The sequence below is a fragment of the Engystomops pustulosus genome, chromosome 6, assembly GCF_040894005.1.
Source record: "Engystomops pustulosus chromosome 6, aEngPut4.maternal, whole genome shotgun sequence".
In the NCBI taxonomy this organism is placed as follows: Eukaryota; Metazoa; Chordata; class Amphibia; order Anura; family Leptodactylidae; genus Engystomops; species Engystomops pustulosus.
Window position 1 is genome coordinate 142,394,546 of NC_092416.1, and position 20,513 is coordinate 142,415,058.

A 20,513-nucleotide genomic window follows, 5' to 3' on the forward strand; every position below is an offset into this window, starting at 1 on the left:
CGAGCGGGTTTTCAGTGCAGCTGGTGGCATCATCACCGATAAGCGTACACGCCTGTCGACTGACAGCGCTGACAGGCTGACGCTTATTAAGATGAATAAAGCCTGGATTTCTCATAATTTCCAATCTCCACTAGGTGAAGGAAGCTCAACCTGAATAATTGATCCACTCCTCCTCCTCCTCATTTTCCTCCTTCTCCTCCTCTTTGTACAGTAAAGCAGAGGAAACTGGCTATTTTTTGACAGGGCCCACTGGCTCTTGCTATAGTACTTTATGCATTTAATTTTTCTGGAGGGCCACCGACCCGGTCCTCTGTTTTAAACAATTTTTGGGAGTGCCACATACAGGCACTCAATCTATTCAATTTTTCTGGAGGGCCACCGACCCGTTCCTCTGTTTTAAACAATTTTTGGGAGTGCCACATACAGGCACTCAATCTATTCTATTTTTCTGGAGGGCCACCTACCTGCTCCTCTGGTTTGAAAACTTTTTGGGACTGCCACATACAGGCACTCAATCGATTCCATTTTTCTGGAGGGCCACCTACCTGCTCCTCTGGTTTGAAAACTTTTTGGGACTGCCACATACAGGCACTCAATCTATTCTATTTTTCTGGAGGGCCACCTACCTGCTCCTCTGGTTTGAAAACTTTTTGGGACTGCCACATACAGGCACTCAATCTATTCAATTTTTCTGGAGGGCCACCTACCTGCTCCTCTGGTTTGAAAACTTTTTGGACTGCCACATACAGGCACTCAATCTATTCAATTTTTCTGGAGGGCCACCTACCTGCTCCTCTGGTTTGAAAACTTTTTGGGACTGCCACATACAGGCACTCAATCTATTCAATTTTTCTGGAGGGCCACCTACCTGCTCCTCTGGTTTGAAAACTTTTTGGGACTGCCACATACAGGCACTCAATCTATTCAATTTTTCTGGAGGGCCACCTACCTGCTCCTCTGGTTTGAAAACTTTTTGGGACTGCCACATACAGGCACTCAATCTATTCTATTTTTCTGGAGGGCCACCTACCTGCTCCTCTGGTTTGAAAAATTTTTGGGACTGCCACATACAGGCACTATCCAAATTAAATTGTCTCCATAGCAGCCTCCACACGTTGTCTCCATTGCTACCTCCAAAAGTCGTCCATATAGCTGCCTCCATACATCGTCCCTTTATCAAACGAGGTGTGTCAGGCAGAAATTTGGGTTGTTTTCATGGATTCCACATCAAAGTTGTTAACTTTGTCGCCACCCAGCTGTGTTATCCACAAAATATACTAATAAACTTTTATCATTTACCAATATTATTTCAGCGCTTCTTGCGCATCTGTTTACATTCCCCTCACCCGCCATATCCTAAACTTATAAGAACGCTACTACACTTGATCTTATACAAAAGGTTCTTAGAAGTGCTGTTTGGGGAGTAGCCTAGAGACAGGGGCTTGGATTGGCGAAAGCTCGCCTGGCAGCGGAGCGCCAACTCCATGCCAAGATCCAACTAACATAGTTTTAACTGCAGAACCTTTAATCTACTACTAGTTCACTGCCTCCATACATGGTCCCCTTATCAAACGAGCTGTGTCAGGCAGAATTTTGGGTTGTTTTCATGGCTTCCATGTTAACTTTGTCGCCACCCTGCTGTGTAATCCACAAAATATACTGGCAAACTTTTATCATGTACCGATATTATTTGAGCGCTTCTTGCTCACCTCCTTTGGTTCCTCTCTGCCACCCATTGGTTTGAAGCCTGAGTCCATTTAGGGTATGTCGCCATGCCACTCTCTAGCCTGCTGCCGCTGCCTCTGCATGCCGTCCCCTATAGTGTCAGGGTCAATTATTGCATGTTTTAGATGCTATCTAGCTTCATTCTGTCACTCTGTCATGGCCATGCTGTTGCCCATAATTTTGGCATAATGGTGCGATTAAGCAGCCTCAGAGGCATCCATGCATGCTGCCCCTGCTGTTTCCTGTCCATTTCCGTGGTGTTTCCATCCTTTTCTGAGGTTCCCAGGTGTTTGGCCAAGCTTCCCTGTGCAGAGCCTTGGTCCCCTTGAAAAATGCTCGAGTCTCCCATTGACTTCAATGGGGTTCGTTATTCGAGACGAGCACTCGAGCATCGGGAAAAGTTCGTCTCGAATAACGAGTACCCGAGCATTTTAGTGCTCGCTCATCTCTAGCTAGAACTCTATAAACTGCCATTTTTATCAAATAATATTTACCGTATTTGCTTTTTCAGTTCATACTAATTGTACACTAAGGAGAGATGTCTTATTAAACGTATTCCCTCCCCTTTATAATGTTCAGTGTGAAGTCAGCTATAGCAACAATGGTAGAGCTTGATAGAAATTTCGCATCAGAGGTTCGGAAACAGCTTAGAATAGCCGCGTTCTACTGTTGTCATAACTCCAACCACCTCGTCCTGGTGGAGACAGGGCTATTCTCCTTTCAGTAGTGAACGACTGAGATGGGAAAGACCTTTTAAAAGAAAAAGTTGCGCAGCAATGTAGTCCAAAACATTTCTCTTGTTTAGTCACCGGAGAGTAAATTTTTCTTTCATTCACCTCTCAAATGACATGGTTACAACTGACCGCGGCATCTGAGAAGTTAAATGCCACGATGATATTTGTTTGCCTACAAATCCTTGATTTTTCAGTACGCAAAAAAAACAAATCACTGATATTGCACATTTAGCGATTCCACTAGTTCTGTTCAGTGTTAGGACTTTAAAATGTCAATACGCACAGGACAGACTGACGTTATTATTCATTCATATTCTATTTAAGTCAATTAGGTGTAAAGGATATTATTTCACCAGTGTCTCATCACTACATTCATTCAATTATTTTTAGCAAATTGGGGCACATTTGTGGTACTTTGGTGCTAAGTATGATGGTGGCTCCCCCTTCACACCACCCTCTATTATATGTATTCTTCAAGCCATCATTTTTATCTTTGTAGCTTCATTATGTTTTTTTTTGCATTGTGAAACTCTATGATCTATGCAGAATTTTGGGATACATATAACTATGCAGCTATGACTAAGGGCCATGTGGATTTTTCTTTTACCCGAAAAGCGTTAGCTGCTTAACATGGATATTCATGTCGCTTTTTTATAATATGTTACAATAAAGAAAGTTTTTATTTTTAACAGAGCTGGGACCTAAATCCCTTCAATTCGCCTACATTTTTTTTGCATGGTTAAACTCTATGATCTACACATAATTTTGGGATACATATAACTATACGGAGCCGAGGTGCCATAGACAACTATGCGGGACATATATGCGCCCATAAATTTGCTCTGTATATACGCTCCCATACGTTCGCGTGAATGGGTCCTAAATTACATTTTGTTTGTGGAATTTTAAATTCCCATTTTTTTGTAGTTTAGCAATTTTTACTTTTTTTTTTCTTTCTAGAGACCTTAACTTTCTGTTTAATCCTCTTATCTGCAGTATGCATGATCTCAGCAGGTAAAAGATATATCCTGCAATAACGTTTTTTCGTACGGATGAATGACAACTTCCTGCATCCTGTCATCTTAGTAAATTGCTTCATTCTGCTGAAGCAATATCCAGACCACTTCTATTGACTTCTCCAGCCAGTGGAATTTCCACTCAGGGACCTACTTTTTGATGGTTCATAGCAAAATGTGCAGAGACTGCAGCTGACACGTGTAGGGTAGTGACGTACACGGCCACTCCAGCTTAAGCAATTTAAGTAGTTCAATCTGGGGTTGGCTCCAAATCCTGAAAAAGAGAAGCCGGTCCCCCTAGGGCAGGTAACACCCACTTTATGACCTACTCCCTGTTTGTGTAAATACTACACACATCTAATCATCACCACATAGTCTGTTCATCCTGCCTCAAAGCCAGGATATAGATTTTTTAACTGTACAACTGCAGGTAAAAAAATCTTCAGTGCTTTATAGTAGCAACAAAGCGAGTGAGATTTCAACCACTCATATCCCAGCACTGCAAAGAATCTTACAATTTTGCCACCTATACAAATATGAATGAAAAGGAATCAAAAAGCACATGGGTGCCAGGAAATTACACCTTAACAGCTTCCCACACAAAAGTATAAAAAAAAGGTTATGGCTGTCAAAATATGAGGATACAGCGAATATTTAAAGACTATTAAAACATAACATAATTAAATAAATAAGGCATTTTCTTGGTTGATTTGACCTAAAGAATAAAGGGGAAGTGTCGTTCGGGTTGCAAAAGTGGAAATTGGCAAACTGCCTTTTTTTCCACTGCACTTGAATTTTCTTTTCAATTTTTCCATTAGAAAAACCCTAATCTGTTTTTCCAGCGTAGATGCAGTGAAATTCTTGCACTTTGCAAGATTAAAACAGTGAATACGTCACCTCCACACCATGTTTTGGCAGATGCAACACTGTAAAACATTCGGTGAAATTGATTGGGGCTCATGTATCATAGTTTTTTGGCTGCCACTTTCTCAAGTTTCCTGAAGTTGTCCTACTTAATGATTGCAATGTATCTTAAGTTTTTCCACTTTGTGATACATGTGATGAGTTGCCCGTTTAGTCTCACTTTTGTAACTTTTTGTGATGTGCGACTTTTTAGTCCCAAATAGTAGCTCCCAAAAGTAAGTCTGGGTCTAGCATGCTCTGTTTTGCGACTTATTAGGCACAAGAATAGGACAATTTCAGAGCCCCAAAGTCACACAAGTTGAACAAACATCTGGGCTACAAAGATAAATTCGGCCACTGCATTACATCCTTGAGGCAGGTAACTTTGGTACGCTGCTCGATTCTGCACCTAAAAATTCACAAACTGCAAAAAGTTGCACAATAAAAGAAAAAGGAAGCAATAGGAGTGATACCCCCCCCCCCCTCCACCAATATGTAGAAAATGCCTTTACCACTACAGTCAGTCCCCGGGTTACATACAAGATAGGTTCTGTAGGTTTGTTCTTAAGTTGAATTTGTATGTAAGTCGGAACTGTATACTTTATCATTGTAACGCCCCGCGACAAATTTTTTTGGTCTCTGTGACAATTACATTTTAAAAATGTTGGATTGTTATAAAAACCAGGATTAACAATAAAGCTTCATTACAGACACCTGTGATAATGGTTACAGCTGATTATTGTAGCCTAGGACTAAAGTACAGTAAATTACCAACATCCAGAGGTCCGTTTGTAACTAGGGGTCGTATGTAAGTCAGGTGTTCTTAAGTAGGGGACCGCCTGTATATGTAATGTAGAAGGGCCGCTCCTGTATACAGTGTGCATCAGTGGCAGGAGAATTTTGTAAAGCTACATGTACTGGCATGCTCACAATGGGAAATAACAAAGAATCTACACTCAGACCTTCCTGTCATTAGAAATCTGCTTAATGAATACAGTGAAGTTGTTCCAGGATGTCCCAGGGCTATATTTGTCAGAGCTTGTCACTTCCATTACTTGGCTGGTACCAGTGGATATCCCATGTACATTCCATATCAGTGATGCATTGCACAGGTAGGTGTGAGTTAGGGATCAGAAATCCTGGCATAGCGTGATCAGGTACTTTACACCTTCTAGAACGCACTGATATATATAATGCAATGACTCCATAACAATACAGGATAGATGTTATTTAATAGGACATACAAAGTTCTGTTAGACACTGTACCTATGCACACCTGCGGTTTTATATGAACGCTACAGAAGTTTTCACTGTAGGAGTCTGAGTGTTACATGTCTGTGACTTACAGGGAGCTGCTCTGCACAAGAAAGGACCAATGGGGAAGCAACAGATGCACTAAAAGGGAACCTGTCAACAGTTATCACCAGACTTGCATTTAAATTCTAGGACTGTAGCTGGACTTGGAGCACTGTACTGCAATAGTGTGTAAGAGCTCCAGCTACAATCCTGCAATATAAATCAATTTTTCACATTCCTACACACCACGTTAGTGAAAAAAATCCATTTAATGCTGTGAACAAGATATTCACCTGAAAGTCAGATCCAACCTCTTGTAGTGGCAGCTGCTGCTACTTTTATCTGTAAGGTCACCACAGACATCAGAGTCTCGGCTGGATCTTCAGATACAGATCTCATTGCTATGGAGGCGCAGCTCTTGGTCGTGAAAGGTGCGTAGGTGATAAAGCTTCTACACTCCTGTAGTAGTAGCGTAACTTTCAGAAAGAAAAGGATGGGAAACTGGAAAGCAGCCAAATTATTTATCGTCGCATGTCCAGGAGGGGAATCAAAATATATTTTGATTATCAGCAGATTCTGCCATCTCTGCACCAGAACAGACCAAGTGTGAATGTGTGTAGAATAAAGTGGAAAAACTGAAAAATTAGACACTTTTTTTTCATTGAGGGTTTTGGTACTGCTTTTTTTGTGAAAGTAAGCAGCCTTTTTGTGGAACTGAATGAACCGGAATAAGATTTTCTATAAACACTTTGTTCTTTGTAAACAGAAAGTGCAAATAATTACAAAAATTGTAGCCACTTAATAACATTCTCTTCTTGATGGCAGTGAGTGAAAAATGGATTCATTTCCAGCCATTTTTAGAAGTGCTTGTGAACGGTAGTGAAGGATAAACAACATATTTAAGACTAGATATATCTTATACAGTATAAGATTACACCGACCTCACAGAAATGGATATGACTGGCACACCGCTGCTGCAGTGGGATATTTCCACCATTCGGCATCTCTGAATATAAATATTCAACATATTTCGGAAAAATAATTCTATAATGCTGTGGGTATATATAATATATTTATGTTATACAATATATATATATATATATATATATATATATATATATATATTTTTTTTTAACTATAAAGATGTACTTTTTAGCAAGTTTTATATAGTCCAAAGGTCAGGAGGGTGCAGCACTGCCATACACAGCATTTCAGCTGATCCTGGAGAGCAGTGCCTCCCCTAGCGTCCTAACTGCAAGGTACAAGGACCTTGCCCCACATCATCGGGTCATGTGACAGGTTACAGCTTGGTAGTGCCGGATGGTCTCCTCACTACCCTCCAAACAAACCTGTTGTGCGGTTTTCTACATGTTGATCTGACTTTTTATGAAGTTTTTCTAAATAAATTTGTACGTTTTATATCCACGTGGGTTTCGTTTGAAGCTGGATTCCTTTCTCTTTGCCAGTAAATATAAGTGGTTGAGGGCTAATGGCGTGCGTTAGGGGAGGGAGGTTTAATGTAGCAGAGCTGTGTGTGTTTAAGCAAAGATGTAGCAGAGTTTTTTGTGTGCACATGTTGCAGAGCCATTGTATGGTAGTCATTGCAGGGGTGTTTGCATGACAAACAGAGAAATTTAATGGGTGTGAAATACAAATTTTTCTTTTTTTTACGTCCAAATATGGGGTGCATCTTATAGTCCGAAAAATACGGAAATGCAGAGCATGATGGGAGGAAAAAGTGAATGAACCCCCATAATACTCTGCATTTTCATATTTGCTGCTCTCGGTACAGTGTAATCCATCAGAAAACATATCATCCTTGCAGAATTCATTCTCTGTATTTTCTCCCAATATTGCAAAACCCCTTCATAATTAAAAATCCAGAGATAAAGTAATAACAATGCGGAATAGCAACTGCTGTGTGATTGTCTCCCTCTGCTGGCCACAAAAAGGAAAAAAAAACAAAACAAAAAAAACAAAAAAACACAACTATCATCCAAATTTGGTTACAAACAGCTTTTAATGAATTACTAAAGAGCAACTGAAAACATGATGTGGGTCTTTACCTTACAGGTAAAATAAAAAGATATATAGAATGTGCAAGATCCCGGTTTGTATATGCATGACTCCTATAAAATTTTATTTTTATAATTATAAGATTGGCCACGTTGTTCATTGTCTGGACTTAAATTGATGTTGACTACGTAAAGGACAATAAAAGTAAACCCGAAGTTCTGATCTCACTGGTAAGGGCCAGAAACTTTGACCTTATTAATTTCGGCTTCAAACAGAGCAATGTAGAGAATGACATTTCCCTATTCCATAAAAAAAACAAAGTTGCACCATAACTGCTTTGTGATGCTTCAGCCTTACGGAGGAAGTGCAGGAGCATCTGTCACAGTGTATCTGAATAGCCTGCCCACTCTCCAATGAATAGACATGCAGTTACGTTTCTTTATAGAATGAATGACCAATAAAGAAAGGGAGGGGAAGAAGACAAACCAAAACCAAAAACCCCTATTATAAATTTAAGGGAAGCATAGCTAAAACAGAGGGTCATGGAAATCCATCGTCATCATCTTCTGCCATCTCTTTTGCAAATTCTAAATCTTGCTGTTCTCTTTCACGTCGCTCCTGTGGATAGAAAGAGGTCAGGTTAGTGATGCATTTTCAAATCAAGGTTTTTAGATCACATTCCCATAAGCGCCAAGCTGCTCGCACATGCACTAAAGAGAGACATGCGTCCCCTTTACCCCCCCAAATGTATCCTCTGTGCAACAATATCCTACAGGGATCGCATTCTTCCATTCAGTTGCATCTATAGCTCAGGAGAATGTATACTGTATACATCCATTACATGTGTAAGATTTAACCCTATTGTTTCATCTGATGTTATTGCTCTGTAATGTCTTATTTTATTCACATATCCCTCCCCCCGACCTGTAAACGCTGTGGTATATAATGGAGCTATATAAATAAAGAGATTTTATCATAGTTTTAATAACATTTGCTGGGTGCATTCTCTTCCACTGGCAGTGGTTTCTCTCCGATGCTACATATTGCACAGACCATCTTCCCAATGTGTACACAAGAATTGCTTCCCCATTTAGTTGTATAGATTTTAATTGTATAGAGCAGGACTTATGTTATAATGCTACCAAAGAATGGTAATAAAACTCAAAAGAATGGCAACATTAACAACAAGAGTCTATATAGCGGCATTCACAATACAATGAAGCCTTTACTTATTTGTACCCTAAACTATCAGCTTGTTGTTGAACTGGGTTTATACTGTTCAGGGCTTACGCAGATGCTCAGGAGATTGGCATATTGTATGCTTACCTCTGCTGACTCCAAGTCTTTGTTGTAGGATTTGGGTGGGAATCTCATTGCCTATTGAATGAGAATTGAAAGAAACATTTATATAAACGCATGCACAACTAGAAACATACAAACATAGCTATATAAATACATTTTTCTAGAATTATACAAGATATAAAACAGGAATACTATTAAATAAATAGAGGCGTACCTCGCCTAATCCTTACCTTTACAGACATATTGTGGATGTCTAGACAGAAAGAAATGCGTTGATGGAAGGCCAGCTGAGGTTCCCTTGTAGAATAGATATCAGTCATCTCCTTAGACTGAACATAGCCCTTTTCGTGATTAATACTGGCTTCAATGACTCCATCACGGATTGCCTGCAGTGAGGAAGTTACAAAAATGTAGGTAGTCTTTCATAGACAGATTATAACCAGGGGTAGGCACTGAATAATCAAAGTGACATTAAAGTGATTTCTGCTCTACATGACGCAAATTATTCTATTTAAGTAAGGGACCTTGGTCAATAACTTAGGCCCAGATCATATCTTCATATAATATTTTCAGTTATTTAGAGAAAAAACCAAGTGTGGTCACAGAGCAGGTGTAAGTCTTTCCAGTGACTATACAAAGGTACGTTACAATGGAAAGACTTGCAATTATTCTGTGTGGTGCACCACTCCTGGTTTTGGCTCAAAATAACTAAAGACCTAATTGATATGTGAAGTGGGTCCAACATTAAAACAACAAAAAAGGTTGCGGAAAAGCATCTCCATAGCTTTCCCTTTGCACTCACCTTAGCCACTATAAACTCTGCATCCTCTGGGCTGTCCAGCTGCAATTTTTGAGCAATGTCAGGCAATGAAATCCTGGAGTATGACAGACTGATCATTCGCACACCTAAGATAGAAGGTACATATAAATAGCCCACACAGACACATAAGACGACAAACAATAAAGACCCCACTAGACCTCAAACCTATTTGGAAATAGTAGTAGTAGTAGTAGTATCACTCTAGTTTGGCCACAGAGCAGCTGATTTTGAGAGGTTGTGCTCTCCTTACCCCCCAACCAATATCAATGTCACTAGGGAAAGGCATTTCCCGAAGGCTCATTTACACATCCGGATAACAAACTATGATCTGGTCACACACATTGTGGCCAGATAACGGACCCCATAGAGCTCTATGGCACCTGGTCACAGTGAGCACAAAGTGTCTCACCGCACAGTGACCAAGATGGGTGGCCGCGCTGTTAGATAGAACAGGTCCTATTTTGCAGCAAGTAACACTATCCTACAGCCAGCTATACAAAATAGAAACCTGAAAACGAAAGTTGACATCTCTCCAAACTATAAACATGGGGAAATGACAAAACATTTAAGATTCCTAAATAAATCTTCATACCCGTCTTGATGACATTATGTCTCAGCCGGATGATGAGGGTGTATGTACCATCTGCCTGGAACTTCTCACAGAACTGCTCCAGCACCTGGTTGAATTTGGACAGGTTGCCTGTGCGAACAGCTGGGAACAAAAATTAGGAATTAACAGGTAGAAAAACAGAAATCGCATAACAATGTAAAATTTACTGTGTAAGTTCTGCGTAACCTTCTGATATCTACAAGTAGTTATTGAGAAAAAACTGTTTTGTGAAAACTTAATTTTTCTATTCTTGCATCAGAGGCTCACTATTAGAAGGGCTCTTCAGGGACCTTTTCCAGGAATGTATGCTCACTGATAGCAGAACAATAACTGTAATGAAGGGTGGGAGGATCAGAGGCTAGCTTTACGTACTTATTCTCTTGTGCAATCAGAATACCTTGTTCTTAGAAATGAGTGACAGATACACAAGTGGATGAATCACTTACCTTGAGTCAGCAGAAAATAAGGCATTAATGACCTTTTCAATGAGTGTTGTCTGAACTGCAGACGATCAGGAATTTCCCCCAGTAATAACTCCACTACAATCAGAAGTTTGTGAACCTGAAAAGACAAGAAAACACAGGTTTAGATTGTAGATCCTGCATTGTGGATATGTGCAAACACTTAAAAATTACATTTGCATATCAGCTACTCACCGTCTGTTTGAATCCTACAGCTGTATGCTGGGGGGCTTTTCTTAGGGCATTAGTCAGGGTCCTTCTTGCTTCAGAATATTCCAACTGAATGGCTTTAATACGGCCTGAGGAAAGATATTGTGTAATGGGCTCAAAAATAACATACACAACAAAGGCAGCCGGGACTTTTAACCCCTTAATGACCTGGCCCTTTTATGTTTTTTTCATTTCCATTTTTCACTCCCCACCTTCAAAAATCTGTTTGATTATTACACTTAAAGAGCTGTGTGACGGCTTGTTTTCTGCGTAACAAATTGCACTTCATAGTGATTGTATTGAATATTCCATGTCGTGTACTGGGAAGCAGGAAAAAAAAATTCCAAATGCAGTGAAAATGGTGAAATAACGCATTTGCTCCGTTGGATTTTACAGCTTTCACTGTACGCCCCAAATGACATGTCTACTATATTTTTCCTCAAATTAAAGAAATAGCAGAGCAAGGTCCCCTTATTACTTTTCGACGCAGTAAAACAATAAAAGATCAAATAGTTCGAAGTCGTTTACCAAATACCAGAGAGAAGCATTGGCTAGAAAAATCCATACCCCAAGGGAACTTTTGCTGCGGCAGTTGCAATTTTTGCTGCTATTTCTTAAAGGGAAAGTATTTAAACATCGGAGGATGTACACATCAGAAAAACATTTCATTTCATGTAAGACCACTTTTGTAGTTTATGTTTTGTTCTGCCCGTGTGGCAGATTTTATATCGGTAAAACCATTAGGAGGTTGTTCATTAGATTTCGGGAACACCGTAATTCAATAAGGACTGGAGAAGGAGCTCCCCGCCTCATTGGACATATTAGGGATACCCACTCTAATAATGCAAATGTTATTTCTTTTGCTGGTATAGAGGTCGTTCCTGTGCCCCCAAATGGAGGGGACGGACAAAAAATGCTTCTCAGACGAGAAGCTTCTTGGATAATTAAGACCAATGCTTTGGGTCCATTGGACAAGAATGAAATGGGGGCGTTTCTTTAGAAAAAAAATCATGTTTTTTACATAAGCTACTTTTGATACATATTTACTGCCCTATTTTCATTTCATTTTTTTCAGTTAATTCCTTCATCTTGTCCTTCCTCCCCTGTTTCTAATCGTGTTTTTGTATTCTGCTCTTTGCTCCATGTTATGCATTTTTCGTGTAATACTCTGACACAAAGTACTGTTTGTATATTGAACCTTAATAACTGGCTGAACGTTTTATTGGCTTGCTGTATATATTCAAACTTTGTAATTTACTTACCTCCGATGCACAATCACGACCTGTTAAACTTTCTTTGGGGTTTTGTTGTGCCGCGGACGTCGTATCCTTTGTGACACCTCCCCCTTCCTTTCAGTGTACCACTCATATGTTTATATGTTGCTATGATACCAGGTCTCAATGCAAAAATTAGAAAGTGGGATCGGCACCACTCGGGTAATTTGAAATCAGACAAAATGGCGGTCAAAGCTATACCTAAAACTTCTAAGATATAAATAAACACAGATGTATGCTATATGATCAAAATATACAATTTTATTGAATGTACAAAAGCACAACAAGAACAGACAGCAATAAAAACATTAAAAAAATGTGTGCAAAGCACTCAAATACAACAAGCAGAGCAACCCAGCATGTGATAGTGTTGGTTGCTCTGCACACCACCAGCTCCCCCTACCTGCAGCAGAGCCCCTTCATCTGCACTAATGTAAGACAATATATTGAGGTACATTGGTTGAAAAACCGTGCTTGTCCCTAGACAGCGATGTGATTTAACTGGGTAGTCAAATATTCAAAGTATGGGGGAAAAAACCCGATGCTGCTATAAAGTGAAGTGAGCGCAAGCCCAGGATTCAAGCTGGGTTTACCTGTAATGGTGACCACGTCCTGTAATGAGGTGCAGTAGGGGGGAAAAGGGCTGGGGAGGAGACCCCACGCGTATCGCTAGTAACCTAGCTTCCTCAGGGGTGCTGGACTTGCTGTGCAGTCTCCGTTATATGGGGGAGCAGATCTATGATGTCAGCTGGGCTCGAGTCATGTGACTTCCGGCGGAAGTGGCGTGCGCAGCGAGAGAAAAAAAAAATGTCCTTTTTTTTTCCCCTTTCCCTTCTTTCCTTTTTCTTCTCTGCAAGGAATAACATAAAATTTTATTGTTATTCCTTGCAGAGAAGAAAAAGGAAAGAAGGGAAAGGGAAAAAAAAAAAATGCTGGGTTGCTCTGCTTGTTGTATTTGTGTGCTTTGCACACATTTTTAATGTTTTTATTGCTGTCTGTTCTTGTTGTGCTTTTGTACATTCAATAAAATTGTATATTTTGGTCATATAGCATACATCTGTGTTTATTTATATCCATGATACCAGGTCTGGCGCCCGCAATTAAAGTGCAGGTGCAGACGCCGGTAAACCAGGCAGGATTAAGCGCTAGTTCAGCGCGAAACGGACCGTCGCCCGTGGTTAGTCTCCCGCAGTCTTGTTCCCTCCCGCAACGATGTATTTTAAAGTGATGGAATAAAGAATCTACTTTTATTGATGAGTGCCAGCTCTTTTCTTTCTATATGAATTGTTTGCTACACCTGAATGGACTTTCTTTGGAGCTAGAGCACCACCTTCACCTTCTACACGGCTGACATTTGATACTAGCATTCACATATGCTAAAATATCGATGGACTGATTCATGTGAAAGTTTTTTTGTGTAGTGCCCCTCACCCTACCTTCTTTTTTACCAACTATTTTTTTCTACTTGATAGATTGGGCATTTTCGGACGTAGCAATCCTAATGCGTTTATGATTTTTACTGTTTATTTATATGACTTCTAGGGAAAGAGGGGCGATTTGAGGTTTTATGTTTTTTTTTTAAAAAAAAAAAAAACATTTTATTTTTACTATTTATCAGACTCCATAGGTTACTTTAACCTTAGGTTGTCTGATTGAGGCTGTCATAGCAACAGATACCCGCTCCCCCATGATTCACGGGGAGCGACAATCTTCGGCAAGCCGCCATATTTTTGAAGCCGCCGCCATTTTTGACGCCCGTAATTGCGGGTTTTACAGGTAAAACTATTTGCTGCGTGTAAACTTGAAAAGTTATGAAGGTGGTGCTTATTTCATGAACACTTAGTCCGGTCAGGCCACTTTCTGGTTTGACTGATGTTTCTTTGGTCAAAAATTGTCACCGGACCCAGCAATGGTGCATGAACAGTGAAGCAAGATGTACAAGTCCTTTTTGTGTGCATGTTGTACATGGACTAACACAAGCCTGTAATGATGAATCCTGGCCAGAGGGAAAGGCTGTTCTAGAGAATGGCACAGGTATTTTAAATGTGCAATAGTCATTCAGCAGATACCCATCAATGACTAAAAAAGCAATGATAATACCGGTATCATCCAAAATACACCAACCTTTGGTACCTTCTTTTTTAAATTTTTATGGTCTGCTTACCTGTATAATACAAGTATCTGGCCCACTCGTTGTTGTTGGCTTGTTCAGGGAACACAGACTTAGACACTAGTTTCTCAGCCTGGTCATACAGGTTGAACTGTAAGTAGTTTCTAAGAAGCAGATTTAGAAGTGTGGCCTGTCCATCTGCGTCATGTCGGAGAGTGGCTGTGCGCAGTCTTGCATGCAGGAAGCTGGAAAAATTATTATTTATATTAACTACTCAGCTGTTGTAATAAATGTAAATAAAATGTTAAAAGCTGATAGTATAGTATAGTACTATGTTGGGGACTAAATAAAGAGCAGCATGGATGTGTAAGAATTGTTCTATTGAAACAGGGAAAGTGAGTTCGGAGGGTTTCCCAGCAAAACAGATTTCACCAATCCTGTGGATCAGTGAAAAGTTGTGACTCTCAGACTCTCCTTAGATTCATGTACGGAAAAACCATAAAGAAGCATGTATAGAAAGAATCACATATTTATCTGAATACAGACCAGAGGCAATTAAAGGTAACCTGTCAGCAGAAATTGAGCTAATAAACTACTACCAGTATGTCATCAAGCAGCAAAAAAGCAGTAGACAGACAGCAACCCTGACCGCTCCACTGTTGCAGAAAAACTTTAGGGATGCAATAAAAATGTACCTTCTGACAACATCCAGTTTGTTGAGGAATTCATAGATACGCGAGTGGTAGTAATAGCACTTGGCCACTATTATGTCTAATGCTCGTCTGTTCTGGCTGCTGATCTTCTGCATGAGGTCATCAGACACCTTCTGTGCCTGAAACAAACAAAGGTTATGTGAATTATCATAATTCAATGATGCAATTACATCTATTCCCAGAAAGAGGACCTGCCGCCCCTAAATAAGCCCCCACTTGCACACCTGACTTCTTACAGACGACCCCTAGTTATAGAGGGAACTCTCTGCCTACTGTGACCTCTGGTGAAGGTCTCTGGATGTCACTATAGTCCCAGGCTGCAATGATCAGCTGTAAGGTGTCTGTAATGAAGCTTTATTGATAATCCTTGGTCCCATGACAGCACAAAATTTTGAAAATTCAATCGTCACAGGGACAAAATTTATTTTTTCTGGAGCTACAATTGGAAAATATAACTGTTCCGACTTACATACAAACCTAAAGAACCCATCTTGTATGACCACATACCTCAGGCTCCAGTAGTTGAATAGACAACCTTTTCTAAATGTTATTTTTTCAAAAAGGAACCAGCAGATACCATAGTCAGAAATGCCACTGAAGAAACCAGGCACTTGTTCCAAGAGATGGTTTCAGCAATCCACAGTTAAGTTTCTATCCTCAGACTATTGGCTTTAATCTGCCTCAGTTATTCTTTTGCAATCCAAGTGTGACAAAAGTCTGCGGACTGAAACTGTACTACTTATAAATAGTGGATTCCTGAAACCAAAAGTTGTGCTAACATTTTTCAGAAGAGCAACAATTTTTTTGGCGAGGAGTTTTAAATTATGAAATTTTTAGTAATACAAATCTATAAAAAGTCATAGACAACCCTCTACCCCCAGAGAGACCAGACTATGGACGAAACCCACCAGACTATGGTCACTGAAAAGACCAAAGGAGGTTGCTGGGTTGTCTTTTTTGCTGTTTAATCATACATGTCACAGTGATCTTATGGTAACATCCCATATGATCACCGCTATATGCAGAGAACAAGACCATAGCGTCTTCCCTGAATGCATCTCTTCCCTTTGCTCAGGGAATCACAGTGACATCATATTAGTGACGTCTGCAGGCAGAGTGCTCAGTGTTTGGGGGCTTCTGTGACAGGTGACTGATTATATCAGCATTCGTCACATGACAGGATCAATGTGACTGATTATATCAGCATTCGTCACATGACAGGATCAATGTGACAGCACGATTCTGCTGATGGCGCTGTGTGCATTTGGGGTTAGCCAGGGCTAATCCTGGCCTCTGTGCAAGGTCTTGTGCGCAGAGGATACTGAATGCTTTGAGAGTTTTTTGAGGAGTAAAACTGCCTGTACGATTTGTGAAGCTTGTACAGTTGTTAATGTTATATCTGCCTACCATACCCTAAGAGTGACATGAATCTATTGAGGTTATCTTAGATACAGGTTTGTGTTATGTATACTGGGACATTTAAAGGGCTATTCCCATCTCCTGTATCATATTTAAGACATATACACAGGATATGTGCTAAAGACATGAAAGGTGCAGGACCCACCACTGTCACTGACCCCCTTTCCTGCCTCCAGAGTACCTATTTACTAGAGGGCCATATGCTGTGGTTACCCATCTACTGGAGGCCACGTGCATATTGTATGGCTCTCATGGAATTACATTTTGAAATATGTGGTATTCATGGCTTACTCAGCCTGTCCTAGAGGCTCCCAGCTATGGTGGCAACCAATTATTGCCATCAAATAATAATAATTTCTTTATTTATATAGCGCACACAGATTATGCAGCACTACAGAGTTTGCTCAAAATCTAATCAATCTACCAGTATGTTTTGGAGTGTGGGAGGAAACCGGAGGACCCGGAGGAAGCCAACGCAAAAACAGGGAGAGAACATACAAACTCTTTGCAGATGTTGACCATGGGATTTGAACCAAGGACCCCAGCGCTGCAAGGCTGTAATGCTAACCACTAAGCCACCATGCTGCATGTTTGCTGGGTGTCCTCTACTAATATTATGGGTATAGTACAGCAGACACCCGCTGTGCTCAGCCCCTCAATACAGTAAAGTAGTGCTTGTCTAAGAGCACTTACTAAAGTGTTACTTACCGAAACATACCGATAAAGCTAGGAAACACTCCAGTACACAGTCCCCCGAACGGCGGACCAAGCTTACAGGGGACACTGGGAGCTAATGTTAGTACATGCCCTAGTAGCCTTTGCAGTTAATTTACATATTATAATTTTTTTTTTAACAAGTTAGGTTTCAAATTATTAAACTGCAGATTAGGGAAGAGGCAGGCAGGAGGAATCTACCATCAGATCTACTTCAGATACAGGCAGTCCCCGGGTCACATAGAAGATTGGTTCTGAAGGTTTGTTCCAAAGTTGAATTTGTATGCAAGACAGAAGTGTATTGTTTATTATTGTAACCCCCAGTCAATTTTTTTTTTCTCTGTGACAATTGGATTTTAAAAATGTTGGATTGCCATAAAAACCAGGATTAACAATAAAACTTCATTACAGACACCTTTGTGTTACAGCTGGTCATTGTAGCCTAGGGCTAAATTACAGTAAATTACCAAAATCCAGAGGTCCGTTTGTAACTAGGGGTTGTCTGTAAGTCAGGTGTTCTTAAGTAGGGAACTGCCTGTAATAGATTCCTCATGGTAAGTTTCCTTTAAGTGAAACGATGAAACAAACTTTATGAGAAAAATTTCTGCATATCTGCTCCTTGACACTTTGCTCTTACCTCAGTGAAGCGTTTGCCGTTCATCAGGTGTATCACCAGAAGTAGCTGCAGGTACGCTTCCACCTCAGGAAGCAGTGGCACTGAAGCAGCTTTGCCAGTTCGTGGTCTAAATGGCAAGTCACCTTCTGTGTCAATCAACTGATTATAAGTAAAATGAGATATGGTTAACAAATGACCCCCAAGAAATACTCTGACAAGCACTAAGAGGCTTATCTTCGCCCTCTCACCTCCTCCAGGAAGCTCAGCAGCATGTCCCGGGTGACCGGGTTAGATGTGAAGAAGCCGTTGATTGCTTTATGCAGGACATTAGGGTTCAGGCGACGAGATGTAGAGGGCAAAGCTCTGAGGGCACGGAGAACAAACCGAGGCTCCTTCCCAGAAACTGCTTTCTCAATCTGTTTCACATGTTCCTTAATGTCTACAACAGAAGAAAAGATAAAGGCAAAACATGAAACTTCTTCTATCTTCAGTATTTACAGGTCGAACATATTTTTATCAATAAGCACTGGCATTTTTATTCAGGGCATCACTGGGAGCCAGAGCTTACAGGCATGGGTCACTGATTATCGATTATCACTTGAGAGACAGGAGACTTAAATATGGAGTAATGAGAACATGGGCAGAAGTGTGGGATCAGGGTAGTAGTTCACTTCCCACAAATATTTGTATGGCTGAAATTCTGTAATCCTGCACCCATTTCATTTCCAGGGAAAAGGCAAAATTAGCTGAGTGACGAGGCAACAAAATCAGGGACACCCAACCGATCACAAAAATGGGACCACTATCAACCTTGATCAGGGACTCCCATTGTCACTGGTGGGTGGAATAGCAGGACAGACAAGCATTGTTCTTGTTTTGTGGGAGCATTTTTTCCCTTCAAGACAGGGAAGTGCTTTATCACCTCCCATATAGACTTCTACAAGAAGTCTGTTGTCTTCCTACTGTATTTTCATAAAATTCTGAACCTAATAATGCAATCCACCTGAAGATTTTACAAACTGCAGCAGAAGAATTTTCTGCTACAGATTTGCAGTGGATATCGTCTGTGAATTCCATTGCCGAATCCACACCAAAATCCACAGCGAATGTGCACATGAAAATTCAACATAGATTTTGTTCATATTTAGATTGTGATCAGGGCAGATGATTTGTACTCATGTGCATTCACGCCAATTCCTCTGCCTTTACACTTTAAAGGGGTTCACCAATGACAAACAAGTTAGCACTTATCCGCATAGGAGCTAATGTGCTGATTAGTGGAGGTCTCAGTGAAGGGACTCCCAGGGATCACGAGAACGAAGCCCATTGTGCCCTCGTGGTACCAGGAGATGGAGAGCAGCCAGAAACCGGCTGCTCGATTCATCTCAATGGCGCTAACAGAGATCCTCGTTTTCCTCTGCCCTAATCTCTAGTCCTTGTTGCTACTATGGTCCTCACAGCATCACCCCCTTTCTTCTGTTTATCCTCATACAGTAGAGATTTCTACCCCAACACAAAAGATCCTTGACAATCATCAAGATGTTCTAATGTGAACTCAGACATATATTCCCTGCTACATGAGTTTATATTTGTAACCCTGTGCATTTTACATGGATGTTTCCCTTGATGTTAGTGTAAGTGAGTGTTTATGAACCTCATGGCAGCAGATTCGTTGTGGGCACATCATCCGTCATAATAATGTGATGTCACCACATAAGAGAAGTCGTGTTGGTGGTGGTTGGTTTTGGGAATCCCTATTTTATAGCTACATGCAGCATGGTATACCTCTGTTTCTTTCTGGGGGGGGGGGGGGGTTATAAGATAAGTCACAAATTAGGTGCAATTCACGTAATTTCTCCAATGTTTTCCTAAATGTAAGCCTATAGAGAGAAGTGCATCCGTTACTCCTCATTACACAGGTGTGAGCTGGGGTGGAGGGAAGCACTTCCACTGAGTAGCACTAGAGCCCCTGAGGGGTTGGTGGATAATGGAGGCCTGGTGTGCGGGTATGACACAGACAATAACACGGGGCATAGACGGGCGATACCTTCCAGGGTCACACTATCCAGCTCCTTCTTCCCCCCCTCCCCGGTCACGGCTGCCGGCTCCTCCTCCTTCATCTCCACATCCTCCGGTTCTCGCCGTTTAACCGTCGCCTCCTTCATGGTAAGAACCCGGTGCTGCCTGCTGAGGTTGGTTTCCGCTTCCGGTCCGGGAATGACTGGCAAGTCTCGAACTAAGGAAGATGCGATTTCCTATAGGCTAAAGGACCTTACGTGATGTCACGACCACGTGACTAGAATTTTATGGGAGGAGCAAGGGCTGCGCGAACATTGTGTGTACTGTGCAGAGGGGGGCCGGGGGTGATGCATGATATGTGATAAAGAGGGGACATGGGTGGGGGGGTATGATGTGTGATAAAGAGGGGACATGGGTGGGGGGGGCATGATGTGTGATAAAGAGGGGACATGGGGACTGGGTGCATGATGTGTGATGAAGAGCGGACTAGGGGAGGGGGTGCATAATGTGTGATAAAGAGGGGACATGGGGAGGGGGTGCATGATGTGTGATAAA

General features: G+C 41.0%; 1 protein-coding gene across 1 annotated transcript; it reads right to left on the reverse strand.

Moving 5' to 3' along the window:
* Positions 1-7,675: 7,675 nt before the first annotated feature.
* On the reverse strand, positions 7,676-20,187 carry PSMD3 (proteasome 26S subunit, non-ATPase 3). Its single transcript, XM_072111468.1, has 12 exons — positions 19,987-20,187; positions 18,188-18,378; positions 17,961-18,098; positions 15,173-15,309; positions 14,532-14,722; positions 11,079-11,182; positions 10,869-10,983; positions 10,405-10,524; positions 9,795-9,898; positions 9,223-9,378; positions 9,017-9,067; positions 7,676-8,308 (listed from the first exon to the last, which is right to left on the reverse strand). Exons 1-12 carry the CDS (start codon positions 20,102-20,104, stop codon positions 8,231-8,233), a joined length of 1,503 nt encoding a protein of 500 aa, XP_071967569.1. The 5' UTR covers positions 20,105-20,187; the 3' UTR covers positions 7,676-8,230.
* Between the last annotated feature and the right edge of the window lie 326 nt (positions 20,188-20,513).